General features: G+C 40.4%; 1 protein-coding gene across 1 annotated transcript in view; it reads right to left on the bottom strand.

The window, feature by feature from the left end:
* Positions 1 to 452: 452 nt before the first annotated feature.
* The window catches only part of GYPC (glycophorin C (Gerbich blood group)), a 44,740-nt gene continuing 18,863 nt past the window's right edge, over positions 453 to 26,329 (bottom strand). Inside the window, exons 2-3 of the mRNA XM_060774149.2 lie at positions 7,260 to 7,310; positions 453 to 2,217 (exon numbers count right to left, since the gene is read on the bottom strand). Coding sequence (XP_060630132.1) covers positions 2,021 to 2,217; positions 7,260 to 7,310 — 248 coding nt within the window. The 3' untranslated portion in view covers positions 453 to 2,020. The remainder of the gene's footprint in view (positions 2,218 to 7,259; positions 7,311 to 26,329) is intronic.

Genomic DNA, 26,329 nt, shown 5'->3' with positions numbered 1-26,329 from the left:
AAAGACATTTCAGTTAAATGAGTTTATTGTGACAGCTAAAGACCATGACAAATATATTAAAAGCATGAGAAAGTACATAAAGTATATAAAGTATGGGAACTTGAGGATGAGGATGACTTAGGCTGCAGCTACACTACCAAATAATGGTAAACTCCATTACTTGGCAGTTTAGATCAAGCATAAATAAAACATTGTTCAAATTGTGAGTTGAAGTGTATTGGGACCAAATGAAGCATATGGCCCCCAACCCTAAATTGCTTTCAATTTTAGCAAGATTGTGAAATAGCTGTATTCACCAAAGATAGTAGATAAATGTATTGTCGAAGGCTTTCATGGCTGGAATCACTATGTTCTTGTGGGTTTTTTCGGGCTATAGGGCCATGTTCTAGAGGCATTTCTCCTGACGTTTCGCCTGCATCTATGGCAAGCATCCTCAGAGGTAGTGAGGATGCTTGCCATAGATGCAGGCGAAACGTCAGGAGAAATGCCTCTAGAACATGGCCCTATAGCCCGAAAAAACCCACAGGAATATAGTAGATATAATTGGCACCCCCCCCCCCCCAGAAGATAAGGGGCATTGCTTCTTGACCTCCCTTATTTCTAAGATCTGGGACAAGTTACTAGCATTTATTCACAAACATGGACACATGAAAAACAGATCCAGTCATGATATTATACAGAGTAATGTGGCTACCTCAGTCAGTATTTGCTGGTGTGAGCATCAGTAGCAAGGTTTTGTTAAAGAGATGTGTGTTTGGCACATGTCCTGATCTGAACCCTTTAGCCACATTGTAGTCACATTGCCACATTGTAGTCCAGTGGACACCACTGACTTGTCGCCAAATAAATTGAGATTCAACTGTCAGTTTGGCTGTATTGTAATAGAGGGGAGGGATTCTGCCCCATGCTTTAGGCAACAAAATATCTTGGGCCAGACTAGCTGAGAACCAGTCTATAAAAGCATATAAATCATTAATTAGTTTGGTCTGTTCTGGCTTTAAGACAGAGTCAGCACTGTGCCTAAAACATACCCACCTTCAGGCCAGAATAGAAGGAACAGAGAGGGCTCCTACAATAAGCACAAACTATGTGCTTTTTCTTTGGTTTCTACAGTTCCATCTTTCTGTAGGTTATCCTCTAAAGTGGCACAATTGCTTCTGCAAACATAAGCAGCCATTATAATTTTTGATTATGCTGATAATCAAGCTTCTGTAAGAAGAAAAAAACATAGGAAGCTTTAAAATTTAGGAAAAGTAGTGGGAAAAACTGTATGTTCAAGGAACTAAAACAAAGTGTCAATACATGCCCTAAAGAAACGAATATTGCTTCTATGCAGAGCAGGAGTCTTTCATATGATGTGAAATATCCAGCTATAAAAATTTTCACTTAAAAACATTCTTCAGCATTTTTGCAGTGTTTTCTTGTGAAATTCTAGTAATTGGCTTTTTTTCTTGCTTTAAACGTCAGGACATTATCTAAGCAAAAAAAATCCAAATCCAAAACAGCAACCCCTCTAAATCATATATATTCAAGCTTAACAATCTTATATATGTTAAGGAAAAACAAAGTGTTTACACTACAAAAATAGTTTTGGAGTCAGGATCTTCCCTGCTTTATGCAGCTTACCACTTTGTTTATTGCCACTTAACATTCATTTTCAGGTATAGTGCAGGACGTCTCAAGGAGTCTATGATGAAGCTTTCCAGCGGCACCTGCTATGTTTGCTAAATGTCAAGGTTTGACATTTGATGCTATTATCTGCTATCAGTTATTCACTCATTCATCCTAAGATTTTTGTTTTTCCTGATCTGATATTGAACTGAGCTGTGCTACTAATCAAATAAACCGCAACAGATCTGGTGTTTAGTTCCTCTTGGGGACAAACATCAATATTTCAATTAGTCCCCTGTTTTCTTCTGTGCAATCTCCACATCCCCAGTGCTTTTTGATGTAACATCCGATCGATTCCCTTGGGAGGGAAAGAATGACTAAGAATGTCTCTATGGGGCTGCCTTTGCTCTCAGATGAAGTATTCTTTCCGGCTCTCATCCATGGCATCTTGAAGGGTAGGGTCATTTTTCAAAGCAGCATCCGCGCTTTCAGCAAACTCAGTTCCCTTTGCTTCGTTGGTGTGGTAGGTGCCCTTGTGCCGATACATATATCTCAGCATCACCACCAAGAGGCAAATTAAGACAATAACCACTGCTGTAATAACACCTATAGGGAAGAAGAAACATTTGCATTTTGTATTCCTTTTCATTACCATTTTCAATAGCTGTTGCTGTTGTTGTTGTTTCGCTTTACATATGCGGGTGGCCCTTTCATTAGATTCTTCAAAGAAAAAAAAACATTTATATCTAAACAACATTTCAGAAAAAATATTTGACATTATGAAAATGAAGTCTAGGCTTAGAGAAACAAGAAATGCAAAACAACAAGGAAGTACTGAATTCCCCTACTAAAAGTTCTGGTAACCTTGTAAGTACTCTCAGGGAGCATACCACTCAGGGAGCATACCACTCCTCTGTTGAGCCAGCTCCACTGGCTGCCAATTCCCTACCGGGCACAATTCAAGGTGCTGGCATTAGCCTACAAAGCCCTAAACGGTTCCGGCCCCACCTACCTCTCCGAACGCATCTCCTCCTATGAACCGACACGGACATTAAGATCGTCCGGGGAGGCCCTGCTCTCGGTTCCGCCTGCGTCACAGGCACGGTTGGCGGGAACGAGAGACAGGGCCTTCTCGGTGGTGGCCCCTCGGTTATGGAATGCCCTACCAAGCGACATCAGACAGGCCCCTTCGTTGCTGGCATTTAGGAAGAAGCTCAAAACCTGGCTTTTTGAGCAAGCGTTTGGCTAATCAGCGCAATTGTACACAGAATGACGGTAAACTGAACATAGGAACGGTATAAGGATATGAGACTGGATCTTGGTTGCGATCGAGGCACTGTATGAATGGTTGTGTGTTTGTTATTGGGTATGCTGTGTTTTAATTGTTATTGTTGTGGCAATTAATATTGTGTAAACCGCATTGAGTCACCTATTATAGGTTGAGAAACGCGGTATAGAAATAAAGCAAATAAATAAATACTCAAGTTAATAACCCTTTGACAGATCTAGATCTTCATAGTGCTAAGCACTTCTGAACTGTTTGGCTTCCAAACAGAGTTAGGGCCCAGATAGAAGGAAAACACTCATAAGTATTCTGGAATACTTCTAATTCAAACTGATCCAGTTTTTTTACATGGTCCAGTGTCATTGCCTCCTCCTTTCTCTTGTCATAGGGCTGCAGCTACAGTGACAAACAACAGCAAAGGTAAGGGTGACCAGTGGGGTCAAACTGGGTCCAAACTGGATTCTATTTCCACCACTGATGTGATTCAGGAGTGGAGCATATAAACACCTCATCCGAACTCCAAAGAAGCAGCCTGGCCCTATATTTAGGTGATGATATATAGATGAGCACAGAATCCCCATAGCAGTTAAAATCAGTGAACTAACTGATGGGCCATAACAAGGCATATCAAGTTTGGCTATGCCTCCAAGCCTCTGTTGCTTGTGGCATCTGTTCCAGGGCCTTTCGAGACAGGCCAAAATCCTGAGAGTAACCTGCATTGAATGCCAGTTCTTATCAGATTTAGGCAACACAGCAAACCCAAAACTGGGAATTTTGCAAGGGGGGAGGGCTACATTCCCTGCCATGCTGCTCTGAGATCAGTATGAGCACTTCCAACCTCCCATCTTTGTCTTCCATTTCCTCCTTCACTTATGAGAGGAAAAATCTGACAGGGGTCTCAAATCCTTTTTTCCTCTCCCTCCTCTCTTGGAAGAGCCAAGAGAAGGCTTTGGAAAGGGGAGAGGGGTTGCCTCCTCCAAAGCCCTTTGTGAGCTGTTTGAGAGATGAGGGAGAAAAGGGGAGCCTCCAGGCTTCTGTCTGAAGCTCTCTCTCATAAATGGAGGGAAAAACGGAGGGTAGAGAAGAGAGACTGGCAGTGCCATACCTCTTCGCCAGGCTGCCTAAGCCTGGGAAAGAGGAATGGCTGTCGAAACAGACACTGGGATCATGGAAGGTGATCCCAGTGTCTTTTCCACAGGCCCCATACCTTCAAAGATTTGGACCTTCAGGGAAGACCTGGATCTTTTGAAGTATTTTTTTTCAACCTAGATTAAACCAAAAAACCCATTTACTTCTGGTTGAAGTGGATTACCCTGAAATGTCATCTAGATGCCTCAGATTAATCTGTTTACCAGCCCACATTTTAGGGTCCTCATTCTCTCTAATAGAAGGGTTGGCTCTGGATGCTTATAAGTCAGAGACATCTTTCACAACTCCACATTTGAAAAGAAACTCAGCATTTTGGTTTGATTCACTGTTTCTCATGTGGTTCTGGATCTGACCTGAACAGTTAAGGTCATTAAAGGAATCTGGCTTGGTGAAGTGTGAGTACATAAAAACTTGACATTAAATGAGAGGAGGCCATCTGGTCTTCCAAAGGTTCTGACTTACAACAGCCGCCCCATCCCACCTATTGCAATTAGAGATTTAAAATAATACCAAAATTAGGGCCAAACATGTATGCTCTAGCGCTATAGCAATTCCTTTCATTGGGATCTTGAAATAAGAGTCAGGGTGCTTCCAGACATGAGGAAAACCCATGCCAAAGCAGATTTTAAATAACCACTTTGGTGTGGCTTTTTGTCCCACGAGTATCCAGAAGAACCGAGCTTTCCCAGTTGGGTGTCATGGTGGCCCATTACTTTTTTAATTTTAAGGCTTGGGGGTGGGGTGGCTCTATAACCATCACAGTAGTTACCATGATGGCATGGGGCTGTCTTTTGGCACACCATTCTACATGCCAGGAGGCCTCCAGAGAGATATCATAGTGGCCTGTTAAGTTTTTGTTACTTTTAAGGCTTTGGGGGAGGGGGTTGGGTAGGGGGTGGGTGCCCTCCTCTGTTATCTGAGCTCATGAGGCCTGAAGAACCAAGATGGGCTATGGGGAATGCCCTCTGGGCCCATACCCCATTAGATCTGGGTCTTTCAGGAAGGCCCAGATCTAATGGGATATCACATTAATTCAGGACAAATCAGGGTTTACCTGCTTTGTCCCAAATTAATCCTCTTTTACCAGAGTCATCATTTGCAGACCTCCGGTAAAATTCCAGGAGGGCCCACATTTTGGACCTTGTTTGGAAGTGCCCTCAGAGTTGGCACAGAAAACCACTTTACCTATACACTTTCATCTAAAATATTAAGAAAGCTTCAGAGCTTTTATGTTGCCTATTCCAGGAATCAAAGTGGTTGCTATGAACAAGAAAATTGCTCCTGTAAAGATGTTGTATCTACTATAATAATATGACCCCAAAAAGGGCTTCATCAATTTTTGAGGACCACAATGGACTCCCAAAACACAATAGGCTTTAATGCTCTTTAGATGTTGTACAGTATTAATAAGCCTTAGGGACTCCGCACAATTCAATTTTCATCTTGCTAACTTGTATGAAGCTGAGATTAAAGTTACAGGAGATGGAACCAAAGGGAAATACAGCAGAACTTTGCTAATTTGCACTAATGACATGGAATCCACCTGGTGAATTACCAAAATTAGGAAGTACAGCAAGGAAGTGAGCATACACAATAGTAATGAAAAGAGCAAAAGAATACATCTTAACATTTAAGGATTGTTCTTTTGGGAGGAACAATAATTCAAGTGAACTAGCATAACAGTGTGCTAATGGGATAAGAGCTAAACTTCTGTTGCAAGTTCTGTAATGGTAGGTTTTCAACAGTAGGAAACCATGGAAGAAATAAATCTTTTCTCAGCAGCTAATAATCTAAACTGGTTTTGTGCATGGCCCCTGTATCATTCACTGTGGCTAAATATGTGGGGAGAGAGGGAACTGTGATAAAAAAAGGGGAAGCCTCATATACTGGGGTTTTAGATTGTCATTTTGTATCCCACAAGGCCGAAAGTGTGGTGTGTAATACCAGGTGCAGATCTTAGCACAGAATGTGCAGAAATATGCATTTTGTGCAAGACAAATGTTCCCACATTTAATGTTCATGTTTCATTTTTCATTGGCAGAAAAGGAGACAAAGCAGATTAAGTAAGTAAGTTTATCTGAGAAAGATAAACACAGGGATCGGTCTGTCAATCATTGCTTTTATCTCTTACTACCCACTTGCTCCCAGTTCTATTACTTAATCATTCCTGCTAAATTCTTACCAGCTATCATGAGCAGTGGCAAGCAGGGAAATAGAAAGGGAGGAGTGTGCACGTTTCCCCAAATCCTCTTGATTGTTTTGGCTATGTTGATCATGGTATGTTACCATACTGGCATGGCAGGGAATATAATGGACCTCCTTCTGTGCACAAATGCTGCTCTCCCTAACACGGGCTTGTTGGGATGGAAAAGAATATTCTTGAACTAGCTTCTTTTTAATATGAATGTGCATCCCAATCTCACATATACACATGTACAGACATCTATAAGGTTATGAATCTCTGTAACATCTTTCACATATTGGGACTTTGGGGTGAATATTTTGTGAAGGCTAATTTTTCACAAATTTCATTTTTTCACACTTATTGAAAATGTAGATCTCTACAGGCCAATAAATTTTTAAGGGAAAAAGAGACCAATGTAACTTCCCTGTTTGAGAGATTCAGTACAGCTGTCAAGAATGATGGTGAGCTTACTTTCTGAACACTGAGATTGAGTCAGAAAAGAAATTGTCCTCTTGATCCCCATTTTTCTTGGAAACAATCCACAATATTTTTGAGCGAACCCAGTGTACTGCTTTGTATAAAGACTATGGATTCCCATCTCTAACGTGGGCTGAACCTTTTAATTTTGGGAAATGTATAACTTGTAGCAATAGGAAACCCTATGCTGTGACAGTTTATAGAGGCATATTACCAATATGGAGTATGCATTTTCTTCTGGTTTTCCAGTGGTATTGCATATTGCCAAAGAAAATGCTCACTTTTTTGTTATGATACAGTAGCTTCATGAATGACTTCTCCGACTGGACCTGAGAAGTTCATCAGTTTTCCTAGACTCTCAGCTCTCTTTATTTTTTGTGTTTAGATGTGAAAGAAGAGAGAGAATTTGATTGGTAATGCTACACTATTATTTTTTCCCTTCAAAAAGATGACCAGGCATGATCCCCCCCCCCCCGCTCTCTCAAATGGTTTTATTTTGTTTCTTCAATTTTTTTCAAAAAAACGGTCTTTCTAGGAATAACATATTCTTACCTCCAATGACTCCAACATTCGTTCCTGTTGGAGAACTTCCAATATTTGCAGCTAGAAACAGAATATACAAAAGCTAATTAGAGAGGAGATCTTTGGTGATACATCATCAGAGCCATAGCATTGAATTGGGAAGGGATTTTTAACCCTTTGCTTATTCTTCCTATGCAGCTAAGCATAGGAAGAAACTGAACTGCGAAGGGCAGTTATAAAACACATATCTTAAACAATGAGACATAACAGCATGATGCTGGAAAGGAGAAAAGTCACTGGCATAGTTCAATAGAATTCCCATGACACAAGGAAAGTTCTCAGGAATATCATTACCATTTTCCAGCAACATTTCCACATGGAGGTATTGAGAAGCATTAAGGTTATTTCCTTATTTATTGCATTTATAACCCATCCTCCTCACCCCTGAAAGGGGACTCAGGGTGGTCTCAAAGCAAGCACAATCGGTGCTTTCACATAAACATTCAACAAATACAATTAAAACATTAAAACAGTTTATTAAAAACAGTTAATTAAAAAGCAATTAATTAAACACGCCAATTAAAATCCAAAGCCGAGTCAATTCATTGTTGCCAGTTTCTTAAATCTTCTTGCTTGCTTGCTGCTATTCCTCCTGCCACCGGTTGCATTTCCATTTACTTCATTTTCTTTCACACAGAGGCAAACCATTAAAGAAAATTATCCCAATAATATGAATGATAAAAGAAGTCCCAAAGATACTAAAAAGGTGGCATCTCTGAATTGGTAGAAGTTAACTATGGCAAAAGCTGAGGACGAGGAAAATCTTGGGCTTGCTTCTTGATACAGAGCCTAAAAGTGTAAGTGTGTGTGTTGTGAGGGAGAAAATAAAATCATGCAGGTCAAGATTTTGCAGAAAGGTGACACTAAGGTGAACCTATTAAGTAGTTTTCCCAACCTCCAAAAACCTACCTTTTCAGCCAGGCAGTATCCAAATCAAAGGATTTCCTAAGCATTACACATCAGGATATTGGGAAAAAAACAGCTGCAGCACTTTCCTCATTGTGGTGTGCTTTAACACACCCCCCCCCCCTACTTTTTAGTGTGCAGGCATCATTTCCTGGCTGCTCAATCTGCAAGCCTTTGTAAACCCTTCAGTTGGAACACTGCCTGGCTGAAAAGGCAAGTTTGGGGGGTCACATTTAGCTGCTGATGACTGTAAATATGACTCTCAAAATTCACAGGAGGAGAAGTTTAAAATGACAAGCTGACTTCTGAGTGCAAGGAAAGGAGGGAGAAATATTTTGGGGAGGCAAACTGTCCCAAACTAACCTCCATCCATTTGGTGTATCTTCTTTGATACAGCTGGTTCCTGTTGGCAAGGATAGCTTCCTCTCAAGGAAGCAGTCACACAGTCTGTACACTTGGAGATCACAGTTAACTGCTGCTGCTACTATCAAAATTATCATTATCCAGATAGGAGTGTAGTTAAGATATAGAGAAGGAGGCAAAGCACTGAAATATTTTTTGACTGTTACCATACAGACCACCAGAAGGAACCTTTCATGTTCCTGCAATAGCAGCAGCTACAGAAAGCAATATCTCAGTGGGGGTTCTTTTCTTCTGCTTAAGGATACCACTGAAAAGGCATCATGGGGTTCTTCCGCCAGCACAAGAAGACTGGAAGATGTGTCATATAGCTACTGACTTGTCTTTCAAATCTCGATTCATCCTTCAAGAAATATCATTGTATTTGCTTTAAGTTCTTTCTGGGTACTTGTGCCAAGCGGGGGTGGGGACCTTCTGTCCTTCTGCAGCCAGTTGCATTTCCATTTCAGGGTGTGGAAGAAGAGATATCCCTTCTCCCAAATCCAGAAGAAATGCTAAAAATAAAGGCTGTGGATAAAGGCAATGTAGTGGATATTATTCATCCAGGCAGACCTATGGACCATAAGCTATGCTCCTGTTGATTTTTTTTAAAAACTAGGTTGCTTTTAAACTAGGTTGCTTTTTCTGTTGGCTGATGTACTTTTATGTGTGTTTTAAATTTATTTTGTCTTTTTGGTGTTATTTTATTTATATTAGTGTGAGATGTCTTGAGTCACATCTCTGGGGAATGTAGGGAATGCATGCATCAATGTGGTATAGTGTTTGAATGTTGAATTAGGACACCGATGACTCCTCCAGACAGGCTCAAATGGTGGGACCTGTCTTGCTTTTACCTGAGGGGTCCAAATGACACCTCAGGTAAAATGGAAATAAATCTGGAGAAAACTGGGATTTCCCAGATTAATAAAATGCCTGGAAAGATACGGACTATAAGCTAAGGACCTGATATTTTCAGGTGAGGGCCCTGTGGGAATTGGCTCCCACAGTCTCAGGGGTCAGTTCCCACAGACATCCCAGTTCTTTGGGCTCTTGGGAGTACTCCTGACACACAAAAATGATGTGGAGGTGGCCGGGGCGGGGGACAGGGGAGGTTTGAGTAGGCCCCTCAGTGTTTATTGGGGGGGGGGATGAGGGGGGCTGGAGGAGGACTGAATGCAATTCCAGGTCAACCTTTGATTGACCCAGGATGACATCTAACCAACCCCTGAAGGAAAGCCCAGGATTTGGGTTGGGGTGGGGACACAAGCCTGGGAGAAAGTTGGTTAAAATAACCCACTCTTCCCAGGTTTCTGCCCTGTCTGGAAGGGCTCTCAGAGATCAGGGATCAAATCCCTGTTGGGATATAGAACCCATGGAAACTGTAATAGGAAAAAAAAACCCTCTGAACAAATTCTGCTAAGAAAACCGTATGTTAGGTTTGCCTTCTGCTTTCTATAAAACAAAACAACAACAAACAGTAAGCACATATGAATAAATACTTGGGAGTCAATGTGGCCTTGTAGCTAGAGTGTTGGACTAGGGGTTATTTCACATTATGGGAGTATAGCACCATGATTTCACTGAAACTGCCATGTTTCTATCCTGTAGAATCCTGGGATTTGCAGTTCAGGGTGAAGCACTTCGAATTCTCATTCCGAGAGCCACAGTGGCTCAGATCAAACAACAAATTCTATAGGATCCAGCCATGGCAGTTAACGTGAAATGATAGTGTTATAATTATGTAGCTGGGAAGAATGATATTTTACTGCAATTATATGAAATAGGAAGCACAAAGAATTGTATCTGAGTCTTCTGTCGTAATAGTGCAAAAATGGTCAAATTGCCCTTTTTTCTGTTTCTTTTTTCTTTTTAACAGCAAGGCTGAATTTGGCTTATGGAACCCCTGTTCCAGTCTGTCTTGGATTATAATAAAGGCAGAGAAGATAATTTTGCAATTTAAAAGCATATGAAAACAACCAACCATAACCTTTTAAGAGTTTGTGATAAGAAACTAGTTTGTGAGAGTTATGAGAAGCTGAAAAAAATAGGCATGAAATCTCAGCCTTAATTATAGCCTTTCCTAGAAAAGAAAAAAATCCAGACTAATAAAAAAGCAAAGGCATTTTTCAGGAGGAAATTTCAGGCAGTTCCTTTTTTCTTTCCTGTCATTTGATAGCATACTTAATGGATCAGTAAACTGTGAGAGTCATATTCCCCTAGTCTGTACCTCCTCATGCTTTTCTCTTTTTCTATCTGCTATAACAGACATAGCCCAGAATCCATTTTCCCTAAAGAAATTATATACAAAATAAGACAGCCCTGTGTTGTAATCCATGGGTTGTGGGTAGCAGTCAAAGTCACAGCCAGCCTAATTCTGATACAAGCTTTGTGAACTCAGACATCATCATTCATTTATTTATATGCTACATTTTTCCTAATTGAGAACTCAAAGTGGTTCATAGCAGGTTAATAGCATAGTTAAAATTCACAAAATACACAAGTTAAAAGGAGGGTAAACAATATATAGATATATAGATATAGATATATAAATGTAAACATAAACTATTATACACAACACATACACACTCTAACACAACAAATATAAACATCAAGTACATTGAATAGGTTAGATAGATTTGTCAAAATAGCAGTCCATGGAATCTGCATAATGATTCCACTTTCTGGTCTGCAAAAATAAAGTATAATCATGGAATTATAGCCTTGGATGAGACCATAGGGGCTATCCAGTCCAACCTCCTGCCATACAGGAAAACACAATCAAAGTGCTCTTGACAGAGGGCCATCCAGCCTCTGCTTTAAAAACCTCCAAAACAGGACACTCCAAAGCAGGGAGGTTACTAAGTATAACCTCTCTGGGAAAGGAATTCCACAGCTTGGGGTTGTTACTAAGAAGGCCCTCCCCATGTTCCCACTAGGTGTATCAGTGAAGGTTGTGAGACAGGGAAAAGGGCCTCCTCTGCAGATCAAAGCAACTTTGATAGTCTCATACAAAATATGTGGATTTTGAAAAAGAATCCTGTACAACTAAAATCAAGATTTTCCATACCTTGGCTCAGTCAGAAATCTGAATGGACACTGCCATCAAGGGCACCTATGAAGGGCAACTATAAATCAAGGGCAACTATGAAGAAACTATAAAACATTCTCTCTGAAGGTGGAATACAATGATTGCACATCAAAAGTTGGGATAGTTCATGTCATCTATTTCTATGAATAGTTGTTAGAGCTAGACAGTGAAGAAAGCTGAAAAAAGTGAATCTACTCATTTAAAATGTGGAGCTGGAAGAATGTTGTACAGATACTATGGAACAAAACATGAACCCTATAGCAGGCCCATAGCCAGGATTTCGATTGGGGGGAGGGGGCTGAGTCTGAGTGAAAGAGGGTCTACGCTAGCAAACCCTTTGTATTGTTACCCCAAAACCCCCATGCATATGGGATATATTGAGTATGGTGATCAGATCATGATAGAATAAACATAACAGTTTAAATAATGCACCAGTAAGGCCTTTTCGCGAACCACCATGAGAATTTCGGGGAGGGGGTGAAGCCCCTCAAGCCCCCCCCCCCCCCCCGGCTACATGCCTGCCCTATAGTATAGAATACAAATTCTATGCAATGAAAGCACCATCTGAAGCAGAACTGACCCATAAAAAAACCAACTACCCAGCATCAGCAATTATAAGATCTATCAACCAAAAGGTTGCAAGTTCAAAGCCCCGGGTTGGCATGAGCTGCCAACTGTCCGCCTAGCTCATTGTTTACCTAAGCAATTTGAAAACAGCTTTAGCTGTGATTAGCGAAATTAGGTACCGCTAAATAGCGGGGGAGGTGTTTTATGACACCATAAAGAAAGAAGATCAGAAAATGCTGGGCGACCAAAAAGAAGGAGGAAGTCCTGATGGCTCTTTGTCATAGAGGAAAGAGCAACAGCACCCCCTGGACTCGAGCCAAACCTTCCATGGGACCTCCTTCTGTTCTGTCTGTCTGTGTATTGTCTATACAAAGCGGCACTAAATGTTTGTCGTGTATGTGTACTGTGATCCGCCCTGAGTCCCCTTCGGGTGAGAAGGGCAGAATATAAATGAAGTGTTGTTGTTGTGTTGTTATTATTATTATTATTAAAAGCCAAGATGGCTCAATTGGGGCTGCTGTACTTTAACCATTTGAAAAGAAAACATGACTCGCTAGAAAAGGCAACGATGCTTGGTAATGTAGAAGGCAGTGGAAAAAGAGGGAGACTAAATTACACCTTAATGGACCCTCACATGTCCTTGAATTTCCAAGACCTGGGCCATTGGTGACTGGGGATCTTGGAGGTCAATAATAGTAATCATCATCATCATCATCATCATCATCATCATCATCATCATCGGAGCCTCCAGTGGTGCAATGGGTTAAACACTTGCGCCAAAAAGACTTCTGACCAACAGGTCAGTGCTTCAAATCCAGGGAGAACAGGTTGAGCTTCCTCTATCAGCTCCAGCTCCCCTTGCTGAGAGAACCCTCCCACAAGGATGGTAAAACATCAAACATTTGGCCGTCTTCTGGTTAACATTCTTGCAGACAGCCAATTCTCTCACACCAGAAGGAACTTGCAGTTTTTCAAGTTGCTCCTGACATGAAAAAAAAAACCTCATCATCATCATAGTTTTATTTCTTGCCCGCCTCTCCTCACAGCTTGAGGCGAGTCATGGGAATTATTCATGGGAATGCCATAAGTCAAAGTCACTTTGATGGCAGTTAGCAGAAACAATTAATTTTTAGGCTTGTTCAAAAGTCATGTAGTTTTGAAACTCACCCCATCTCTTGTATGTAGGATTCTTCTATCTGTTCTGCTATGGTTGCTATATTTATACGTATCTCAGGACTGGCCTATGTTATAATGTTGTACACTTCCACGTCCAAGAAGTATACTACATTTTGGGTTTTGTAGTCTTTAGGAGGAATTTACAGTTAATATATGCAGGCTGTAGGGAGATCATCTTGTGGCAGACATGTGTATCTGCCCACTGCTTTATCTTATGCATAGAAATGCTATGTCCCAGAAGTGAGATCCAGCTTCTACAGTGCTCTTGTTTTACATTCTGGCAAAATTATGCTCTTTTTTTGCAATGATCTGCCAATACAAGGCACAAGGGGACACAGAGGATTGGTTGGAAAAAACAGGGCTGGAGTTTGAAGTCTGTATTTTCGATTTTAAAAATGTATCATGAAAATATCCAACACACTGCATACACACTTTGTCATATGTTCTCTCTACTTTGTGTTACCCATATACTGGAAATTTGATTCTCAACCAAGAGAGACCAGGAAGTGTTAGAAAGACTTGCAAGAAGCTACTGCAGTATAATACAACACCACATAATATGTTGTTATTGTTCCCGTGGTGTGTTTTCAAGTCATTTCTGACTTATGGTGAACTGAAAACAAACCTATCATGAGGTTTTGACAATATTTGTTCAGAAGGGGTTTGCCTTTATCTTTCTCTGAGGCTGAGTGTTTGTGGCTTGTCCAAGGTCACTCAGTGTGTTTTCATAACCAAGCAATGATTCGAACCCTAGATTCCAGAGTCATAATCCAGCACTCAAACCACTATACCACACCAGCTCTCATTTGCAATATACAATAGTATATTGCATTACATTGCTTGTTGTTGTTATATGCCTTTGAATTGATTTTGATTTATGGCAATCCTATTGAATGCTGTTCTTGGCAAAAATTTATTCAGAGGAGGCTTACCATGACTTTCCTGTAAGGCTAGGAAACTTTAAGGTACTCAAGGTGACTCAAAAGGTTTCTTTAACTGAACAAGGATTTAAACCTTGGCCTTTTGGAAGCCTAATCCAACACTGAAGCCACTCTGGCTTCCATATATTAATGACCTTGAGGGACAAATCAAGTCAATCACTCAATGACACCTGGGCCGGGCTGTAGCACAGCTGGTTAATCACCAGCAGCAATAGATCACTGCTCAGTGCAAGTTTGAAGCCCAAGTCAGATTGAGTACCCGTCTGTTAAGCCTAGCTTACTGTCAACCGAAGGAGTTTGAAAACAGCTTAGCTGTGAGTAGAGGAATTAGGCACCGCTTAAACCAGGGAGGTATTTTACAACACCATAAAAATGCCAGCAATCAAAGAACAAGGAGGAAATACTATAATCAAAAGGGTTCGGCGTCATAGTGGATGAAACAACAGCACCCCCCCGTGGCCAGAGTCAATGATAACCTCCAGGCACCCAAGTTGGAAAATGCCAAAATACCTCTGTCTGTCTGTCTTGTACATCTAAAAATAGCACTGAATGTTTGCCTGCCGTGTATGTGTGCATTGTGATCCACCCTGAGTCTTCTTCAGGGTGGGAATGGCAGAATATAAATACTGTAAATCTATATGTATAATCTATATCTATATCTATTTGTATGTACGTATGTGTGTATGTCACAGCTTTCTGATTGGCTCCCACTTCCACAGGCCACTGTGACCCTCACAGATGATGGAACTCGACCAAACTTGGCACACATAACCCACAAGAGCCACTTTGCATCCTGGTGCAATTTGGGGAACGATGGACCACAGATGATGGGATTTGCAGTATCTTCACTCACTTCCAGAGATCACTACGACTGCCACGAATGACAGGCCTGGACCAAACTTAGTACACAGACCCAATTTGGACCACTTTATGTCCCGGTACAGTTTGGGGGAGAACGGATTGCAGATAATGGGATTTGCAGTACCTTCATCCAATTCACATCCCACAGATGACTGTGACTCCCATGAATGATGGAACTGGACCAAACTTTGTACACAGAACACCCCATGATCCACTTTATATCCTGGTACAATTTAAGGGAGGATGGGCCACGGATGATGGGATTTGCAGTACCTTCACCTGATTCGGCTCCCATAGGCCACTACATCAGTTACAAATGACAGACCTGGACCAAACTTGGGACAGAGACACCCCCCCCCCCATGACCCACTTTATATTGTGGTCAGGTTTGGGCAGATGGGCAGACAGACCATGAATAATGGGATTTGCAGTTCCTTCACCTTATTTGGCTCAAACTTCCACATACCACTTTGACCCACACAAAGCATGGACCTGGACCAAACTTGGTACACAGACTCCCCATGACCAACAGAACATACTAGAGACATTTGGGGAAAATTGACCTTGCTTTTTGAGTTATAGTTCACCTGCATCCAGAGAAGCTGTGATTCCCCACAGACAATGGACCAGCACCAAACTTGGCACAGAGAAGCCCCATTACCAACCAAACATACTGCAGTGGTTTGTGGTATTGCCCTTGATTTTGTCAGTTGTAGTTTACCCTTATCCAGAAAGCACTGAACCCAGCCAACGTCGGATCTGGACCAAACTTGGCACATAGCCCCAATAAATAAATAAACAAACAAATAAATAAATCTGGCCAAATGTGCATACAGGCGGGGTTTGGGGGTAATTGACCTTGGCTCTGGAAGTTGTAGTTCACTCTTATCCAGAGAGCATTGAAGCCAGCCGACTTTGAATATGGACCAAACTTGGCACACAGACACAACTTGGCCAAATGTGCACACAGGCCTGGTTTGAGGGTGACTGACCAAGGATCTAGGAGTTATAGTTCACCTTTTTCCAGAGAGCACTGAACCCAGCCAAAATCAGATCTGGACCAAACACAGATCCAACATGGCCAACTTTGGATAGCAGCAGAGTTTGGGGAAGATTGACACACAATTTTAGGAATTGTAGGTAACCCACATTCTTATGCATTTCTCAATGGGAACATTCATAAAAAACAAAAGACTGAGTTTTCCTAATAAATAGTGTTACACATTACCAAACTAATAATACCGAATACTCCAAAACAAACAATGTCTTTTTTCTATTAACCCGGGCACTGCCGGATCCCCAAGCTGGTAAATAAATAAATAAATGACTTCAGCATCTTGATGAGCAGAACTTGGGTTTTCCAAATCCCAGTCCAATGCTTGAACCACTACACCTTGTATTGGTTTTTTTAAAGGTATACTTGAAAAGGTTTTAAGATAACCCTAATGTATTAATATGATAAAGATGGCCTTGTCTTCTTACATTTAAGGGTGAGCTATGAGAGGCTGTGAGTTTCCATTAAGTGAATGAACAGTGAAAGAAGTAAATTCAGCTTGGCATAATGTGTAAAACAGCCTTGAACTCGATACATCAAAGATGAAAACCTGCAACAGTCCTCACCTCCAGTTATATTCGAAGTGTTCCACTCAAAATGCACATACCTTTGTAGAGTTAAAGCTTTATCCATTATCTATTTAAATACTTGCAGCTAACTCTGGTGCCCCATAAGAGTTGGCATCCACTCTTCTGAAGGGGTCATCAGAGCAAATTCATCAATCTGACATTCTTTCTGCTAAAAAAAACCCATCTTCGTTTTCCCTGAGATGGAGAAACTCATCAGCCCCGCTCTTTGAAAATTAAGGAACAGTTTCTCATCTGTCAATCTGGACAGGAGACAGAATAATTTGGCCTCCATTTATATGCTAAATTATTACAAGGATAATAATGGTGAGTGGGTGGGTGGGAAGAGGGAAAATAACAACCACACGGATCATTTTGGTGCCTGTAAATGGCTTGCCTTCAAAAGGCGAGGTTAAAGAAAAATGCAGATAAACGCACCAATTGCTTTGAAATCAAAACACTTAAGGCCCAGTGTTCATCATGCTGCAACTAATGGCTGTTCAGTGCGAATGGGATTGGATCTCGAATTGCATTCAGATGCAAATATTTAATTGCATCAGTACCAAATAAAATTACAGACTCTGGGCATTTGTGAAATGTTTTTTCCACAGAAGTAACATAGTTAAACTGTAGAGTGTTTGATGAATTAATTTCATTATGTTAATAGACTCCATATAATCTGAACAGCCCACCTTTGGCTTTAAAATACAGTGGAACTGCCGCCGTTTTTTTTCCTGAAGCCTGCAGCGCTATTGCTGGCACATCCAGAAATGAAAGAGAAGATTAATTAACCTAGAGATTTACAGTTTTCTTCATGCTTTCTACAAATGAAAGAAAGGCAATATTCCCCATGAGCCACAACACTCGTTTCCGTGTGGTACCATTGCTTATTGATCAAGGCGGGATGATACACTTTGGTATACAGCTCCCAAGGCATAGATGCTCTTTTGTTTCAATGTTCTTGGAGGCACACTGAACAAAGATCAAATAATGTGGTAAGGAAAACAACAGCAGTTCCTTGTTCACATTTTTCTGAAAGGCAGACCAAATGAAATCCAGTGACAGTGAATCATCCTGTTTATTCCTTGAGATTGATACCATAACCCAGACAACTAGGATTTATTGTACTTTGATATGTTCACACTATCCTGAAATTCTGGATTAAGATTACTGAAATCCAAGATTTAAATTACTTTGTATAAATGTGCACCAACATTTTTAATTTGAATGGGACCCTGTCAGTGCATTACGTGGGATTTTATAAAGTCTACAAATCATGGTGTGATATTTTAGCATAAAGTGACAGGGTTTTTTTTTAAAGGAAAGATAGCATGACATGAGCTATAGTAGAAAGCATAAGGGATATAGATTAGAAGCTGTAGGAAAAGAGACAGGTTCCCTTCAAAGCACACAATGTTTTTGAACTGTACAGCATGCTGCCAAAGGTGTCTTTCTTATGTGAGCCTTTAATGGGGCATTTTCATGCAATTGCAAAAGTAACTTTTGCAAACAAAAGATGCAGTTTGCTATTCTTGGAATGATGACACCGAGAAATATGTGTGAGAGAGTCAGTTATTTCATTTCCAAGGAACATTTTACAATTGAATTGTATAAAAACATTTTGTAATTGTATAAAATATCTCTATTATTGCTAGAATCTCAAAAAAAATACAAATAAACAGTATAATTGTGTATCTATCTGTCTGTCTATCTATCATTTATCTGTCTATTGGTGTGTCTATAGTATTCATAACAACCAATTCCTCCCCCCCCCCCCTACTTCTTTAATCTTATGGTCTTCTCTTTGACTCCTAATTCCTTCACTTGTCCTGTAAATTTTATGGTTTAATCCTATATAATTCAGAATTAACCCATATTCATTCAGTGGTATTTTTTTCCAAGTAAATATATAGTACATGGGACTGTATCTTTGATGCAGTCTTTACCTTAACCTGTAGGTTGCGGACCACCAGTGGGCTGTGAGGATAAAAATCTGATCCACGAGCCTATTTCCTCTTTATTTTATTTTATTTTATTTTATTTCCACTCCTTTCATGCTACCTGCCACTCCTTCCCTGTCGCTAACCAGCCCCAACCCCTTGGATAGACCACATCAGCTCTAGATTATTAAACATGGTTTTCTGTGGTGACTACTGAATGGCATATGTTCTATATCATAAACTAGAGCTGATGTGGGCTATCCAATGCAATTTTCTGAATCAGCACCCCAAATAACCAAACCGTATCTAAATTTGACCAAAAACTGATTCGTAACCCTTTTGGTACTAATGTTGGAGAGTGGTGCCTGGTCAAAGTGGTTCCTGGTCAAGTGGGCCCTGCTCAAAAAAAGGTTGGGAACCACTGTCTTAATGCTATTGCCTCATCTATCCCTAAAACCACAGTGGCATTACAGTGGTATTATATACTGTAAATACTGTGCTAGTATTTGTACTATTTGTACTTTTGCTGCAACTGAAGGAAGAAAAGCCTTTCATTTGAAAAGAACAGCTGTGTGTGTGTGTGTGTGTGTGTGTTACTCTTGTTCTGGAGGAGACCACTTCTCAGCAAGCAGGTATGAATGAAGGAATGAAGAGTTTCAGGGAATTTCAAGCTTTTTGAACCCCTAACACGAATAAGGATTTTTTTTCCAGGTGTTTCGGGTATAACCAGATCCTTAGCTACATTGCTTAACCAAATTATGAACTATGCTACCATTTTGCACAACATTGCTGCCATGATAAAGTTGGTAGCACTAAATGTGGCTGGCATCAAGTTTCCATGGATTGTTATTGGGGAAATCTAGAAAGTGCTGAGTTCTCATTTATAACATGAATAAAAAAATGTGTGTGTTAGGAATGGGTGCCCACTCACGCACTCAGAAAGACATACAGATAAGCACACTGCACATATGGGATGCTATGCAGATAGCTTTGTGCTGTCTATAACACTTGCATTTTGGCACTGACAGAACAGCTATTTAACTGCTCCTGGGGAAGTGCTCCACATATTTCCAGACTGACTGCTCAGTGCCACAAGAGTACTTAAAAATGTTGTTGAAAACTTCCTCTCAGTCTTGTGGGATGATTCATGCTTTGGAAACAAGACCCTGCAATCCTGTGGAGAATTTTATATCCCCTGTGATATTCAGCACCACACAGGAAGTGTTTTATCTTTCGACAAGCTCCCTGTCTTTTGAAGATAGGGCTTAAGAAAACAACAACACCCTTATCTGTGAAGAAAACAGCAAGGCTGCATCTCTATTCTGGATCACAGGAGGGAAATGGATGTTGATCTCCTAACCTCTGTGTGACCAAAGATGAATATTGCTTGAGCTGAAAGTTTTCAAAATTAGTAAAGTTGGAGGTCTCCGTGTAGACTTCAAGGAGACAAAATTGAAAAAAGAACAATGTGTGACAGTGCTAAGCAAGGAAGAACTGGATTTTCAGCCTCTCAAAAAAAGATCCAGACAAGGACTTGGCAATCGAATGCCCCTTCTGCTTTCTGGAATTACCAACAATTTTGGTAGGCCAAACTTTGGAACCAGAGAATTCCAAGAAAATAGCTGTTCCAGTTGGTTCACCTTTCTGGATATTCCACCTCCCCATACACAGAGATGGAGTGATGGGCTTTTAGGATGCATACCACAAGGAAGAGTCGAGCAACATCTTTCAGTGTTCTGACAGTAATATTTTTCAGAACTCCATGGGAATTGGGAAAATGGAAGAAAGTTAATGTGGATGAAGATAAAGCAGGTATTTGAGCCAATTCCTGTGAAAGATAGGTTTTGAGTTGGATTATAGCACACATGCTTTTCAGTATGAATCACATGGTCTCCCACCATGTGATTTTTCGTAGCAAAAAAAAATCTATTCCACATTTTGACCCCAACCCATATTGATCACAAAGGATAAGTTAGGCCATATAAATCCCTTTTGACACCTTTTGACATAGCTAATAAAAAAATCATTGGAGGAAATAAAGCATAAACAATGATATGGGGGAGACAGTGAAGACTGAGAATAGCTGTTGTAGATTGGGATAGGGTGAAAAAGAATTTTGTTGTAGTAGAAATACTTGGCCTACTCTACATTTCTCCATGACCACTGATACCATAGTGCATCTTGCTTTGGAAATCTGTGTGTTTTTGAGATTTGTAGTGTGCTAAGGATAAATAAAATACCTACTTTTACAAATGTGATCAACTGAAGTATGTGCTACTAAAATGCAAATAAAATACTTACAGTTTCTGCAATGTGCACAGATTTCCATACAGTAGAAAGAAAATACTGCAAGGGCTGGAAAAATGGCTGGGAAAATTCAGCAAAAAGCCACCAAAACTAAGAATGAAAGTTTCACATATCTCCAATGAGAGAATGAGCAATTCTCTGTTAGACTAATGGAAGGAAGGATTATAAGGAGAAAACTAGATTTAAGAGGATCCAGGCTTTCCTTCTCCAGAACAGTGGGCTTTTACTATATCCTAGGGATTTGTTCCAGAACCCCATGGATACCAAAATCTATGGACTCTCAAGTCCCATTAAATACAGTGTCATGGTAAAATTGTGTCCCTTATCTAAAGTCACAAAAATCAAAGTTTGCTTTTGAGATTTCCTTGTTGTTTTGGTTGTTTATTTGTTATTGTTGTAGTTGTAGTAGTAGTTTTTGGAGTAGATGAGTTAATATTTTCAAACTGTGAATGGTTGAATTCATGGATATGGAAGGACATTTGTATATTCAACAGGATCATATCATCTGTGATCAATCCACTTGCTTTTCAACAGAATGGATTCAGATGTTAGATTTGAGCCTTGGCAAATGATAATCTCATACTGTGTAAGCTCCAGCCAGTCACTCACAGTCTTTTATATATATATATATATATATATATATATATATATATATATATATAAATGGGGATGTGAATACGTGATCTTTCTGTAGGCAGAGAAAGGAAAGAAGAGAGAGAGAGAAATGGAAGGAGCTTGACTTAGTAAATCACCCTTGGAAACTTGAAGTAATGAGACATAAATCAGCAGTAGAGGGCACTGCTTCTAGGCACTCAGGCAAGGAAAGTAGGTTTTGTGTGAGGAGTAAAACACTGTCCCAACTCAAGTGATATAATCAAAGAAAAACAAATACATCACAATACAGCACACTTCAACACAATTAAGAACATGTAATTAAAAAGGACACTCAACCAGTACCAAACCAACAGTAAACCAGCATAGACACAGAGGCCACTGTAAAGAAGAAGTCTATCTGACCCCCTCCCCCCACTCCTTATGGGACTCTCTTCAGGACCATTTTTAACTTCATCACTAATCCCATTTCTTCAAGAAGCTGCAGAATATATATTCTCTGTCTCTCTGTGTGTATGTATGTATATTACATGTTATAATAGATTGCATTTTAAATGGTAAATAGTGACAATATCTTCAACAAGTGTGTGTGTGTGTGTGTGTGTGAGAGAGAGAGAGAGAGAGAGAGAGAGAAGGCAGGATGTAGCAGGGATGAAAAGGTCTTGCCATATTTTCATGATCCTATTTTTGCCCCTTATGCACTAATATCTTCAAGGCACGAGAGCCCACTGATACTGGAAGCTAAACAGGGTCAGTTCTGCCAGAGGAACACAAATATAGAACAGATATAATAGGCTGTGTTTCAGAAAAATGCAATACCAGTCCACTTCAAAAAATATTCCTTGCCTAAGAAAGTAGTATGAAATTCATGGGGTCACCATGAATTGAAGGCACATATATATCTTGCCCTTATTACCATTTGCAATATGCTAAAATGTATGCAAATTATATTTAAATGCCATACCTGATGGGATATGGGTTCTCAGAGAACTATCAGGAATAGTGGACTGTGTAGGAAAAAGGAAAAGGAGTGGACTTGAGAGCTTGGTGTATTCACAGTAATGAGGGTATGGGAATACCAGGCCTATCCAGAGATTCAATCTGTTGGACTACAACTTTTAGAATTCCCAGAATTCAATTTGGCTATGTTCAGTGGAGGATTCTATGAGTTGTAGTCCAACTTACTCCAACTTCAAGTTCTCTGTAAAACCAAATCTGATCTGAGTGCTGCTGTTAACTAAGCAAAGTACAAAGTTGCATCATTACATCTTTTTGAAAGAGACAATGACAAACAGACCTATGTTTCTTAAGAAACGTTCATTCAGTATACCTGAGCCAGGGCTGCTTTCTTTTGGCAAAGAACAAAAGGAAGGCTGAGGGAGGTATATTGTGTTATAAAGTAGCATTAAACCTTTTGATGTTTTAACAGCAGGGGCGGGGGGGGGGGGGTGGTATGAGGAGCAACTTCTCACAACTCCATGGAAATATTGCTGTCACAGCAGAACATGTGAAGATATTTTAAGGCCAGCTTAGCAGGGTGTTTCTGTAAATTTCAGGCAGCACAGCTTGAAAATGATCTGACAGTTCAATCCCACATGTATCTACTCAGACGTAAGTCCTTCTGAGTTCAATGTGGTTTCTTCCAATGTAAGCAGGTACAGGACTGCAGTCTTAGTCTTTTAAGGGTGGTTCTATTTCATCCTTTCACCCTTTGCCTTTTATTCCCGACTTAACGTGAAAGTGCTTTCTGGTAAAAGCCTAATCGACTAGACTCACAGCATGGCCCTGTAGACTCCAGCAGACCTATGAAGTATTCTGGATGACACTCACAGAAGAATCAAAGCTTGAAATAATCTTTTCCAATTGATTAGAGCAGGCTATTGTTAGCAAGCTTGGAGTTCTACAAGGATGGAAAAATGAAATGTATAAAACTTATGATAATGTGACAACTATCTGAAGGGCAAGATATTCCACACCCAGTCAAGTCAAACCCTACTAATTTGTTCAGTATGAGTGTGGATTATTAAATGTACCAAAAAAGAATTCATGACAGAAAGTCTGAAATTGTGGTTTCTATAACTATACACAACATAGCCATTTCCATTTCACTTTAAGAATATAGCATAATTCCAAACAAGACCAAAGCAAATCTTGATTTTGCCCAAATGGCATGACTCACTAGAAAAGACAAACATATTTGTTAAAGTGGAACGCAGTAGGAAAAGAGGAAGTCCACAACCCAAGTAGATTGATTCAATCAAGGAAGCCCCACCCCCAAAGTTGCAAGATCTGAGCAGGGCTGTTGATGAAGTTCACAGAGGTCTCATTCGTAGGGTTGCCATAAACCACTGGATTCTGTGATTAGCACCCTGAACAGCTAAAATATCATTTTCGTGAAGGCCTGCACACAACTTGAGTTCCATAGAGCACAATGCTACCTTGTCACCACATATCATGAGCCAAAGATACATGATAAACTGTGTTTATAGATATGTGAAACATCACAGAAGCACATCTACCCACTTCCCTTGCCCCCTGCTACCTCATTGTACTAGCTCTGGTCCAGCCCTCTTATAGCTATTTAGAAGGCCCTAGTAATGAATAGTTAGGGCTATTAGTTAGAGCCCTGTTTCTGTACTTTACCCACTTCTCCAGCTCTATGTTTTCCCATTGGCCCAACCCCCTTACAGCTGCACAGCAGGCCTTGGAAATAACACCAGGACCATGTTTGCACCTTACCCACTGCCTGGGCCCTAGTCTATCATAGTTATCGAGGCCCACTCTGGAGCTCTGGCCATTGATAACTGAACTTGCCTGATGGAAATTAGTGCTGAACTGACTTTTAATTTACATATGTATGTCTATTATATAGTATAATGTTTTGTGTTTTAATTATTTTAATGAATATTTGATATGTCTGTATGAAAGTGCAATACGTACCTATGTTGGAAACCATACTGAATCCCCTTGGGGACCATCAGGACCATCATCATCATCATCATCATCATCATCATCAAGCTACACAAGCCCATTATTGATTATTCCAGATTTGGCTATATAACAGGCATATGTAGGAAGATGTTTTTATTTTTCAGTTCAGAGTTATGAAATATTTTTCTCCAAGTATTTTCTAGAAAATGTCACAAAACCTTTCTATCTGAATGATATTTAATACTCTAGAATAAACTATTATTGAGCAAATTAATATAGATGATATGTTTAACTAAGATGTTGCAACAGGCAATTGGAAGGCAGAGGCACACACATACACAAACAGCTTCAAAATATTGTTTCTTGCCCTGGGGATAATGTCAGATATTAAATAAATATTTAAGAACAACAATAATTATACACTACAAGAAAAACATTCAGTTCATCTGTTTCTTTAAATCAAGTTTAGCTGAATTGTTCTTTCCCCAGATAGAAATGGAACAATATTCATTCTCAGTACTTATACTGTCATGAAGGAACTACACAAAATCCTCAGCTGTAAAGACATATCAGTAATAGAGTTGTTAAGTTTGGTTCGAAAAAACCTAAAATTCGGAAAAACTAGCTGAATTTGGACTTTTGACCCAATTTTGAACCATGCAGGAATAGTGGGAGGAGCAATTCCGAATTTGAACCATTTACCCATTTTTCGGAATTATTTTCGGATGTCTCCCACAGTTATTTTGATTTTCAGAACCATTAAGCAACTTTGGCAAAGCCTAAACAAATGGTTTTAAAATCTCGCGGTTTCCGTTTCCTGGCACGTGACAGCAATGCAAAGAGGGACGAGGTGGGTGTGGCTAAGCAGCACAGCTCTTCTTGAAGGCCACGTCCCCAGTGGTAGAGATTGCAAAAGGTCTTGCTGTTAAACTACAGGACCTTTTGCAATCTCTACCACTGGGGACTTGGCCTTCAAGAAGAGCTGTGCTTAGCCACACCCACCTGATCCCTCTTTGCATTGCCACTCACCAGGGAAGGGACACTGCGAGATTTTAAAACTGTTTGTTTAGGCTTTGCCAAAGTTACTTGCTTAATGGTTCTGAAAATCAAAATAACCATGGGAGGTTTGCTGCTCATTAGCCGAGATGGTTCAGCAGCAGTCTTTGTCTAAATCTATATCTATATCTATATATATAATAAAGAAGAGTGTTTGTATGGGAAGGACAGAGGAAGTGTGGAGGGCGGAAGTGTATGTGCCAGCGTTCTGATTGGCTGCCGCTGTGGTGCTATTTGCATATGGTCTCTGATTGGGCAGCTTCAATAGGAGCCCCTGGTGGAGAAGAGGGTTCATGGCAGAAACGGGGACATGACAGAAGGAAATTTGCATATGGTCTCTGATTGGACAGCCTCAAATCCAACATTCCGAGATGACAAAGAGAGGAAAGGAAAGGCCGGGGGCTGGGTCAGAACACTCCCAATACAGACCGAAATAGGCACACAGAGCCCCCATGACCCACTTGACATCCTACTGCAGTTTGGAGGAGTATGAACCATGGATGATGGGACTTGCAGTACCACCACTCACATTCTGAGACCGCTGTTAACCTTATCCAATGACTGATCAGGGCCAAACTTCGCACATAGACCACTCATGACCCACTTTACGTCCTGGTGTGGTTTGGCTGGGAATGG

This window comes from Anolis sagrei, chromosome 1, assembly GCF_037176765.1.
Source record: "Anolis sagrei isolate rAnoSag1 chromosome 1, rAnoSag1.mat, whole genome shotgun sequence".
Lineage (NCBI taxonomy): Eukaryota > Metazoa > Chordata > Lepidosauria > Squamata > Dactyloidae > Anolis > Anolis sagrei.
The sequence above is the reverse complement of the archived record's forward strand: the minus strand, read 5'-3'. Positions and strand labels throughout refer to the sequence as shown.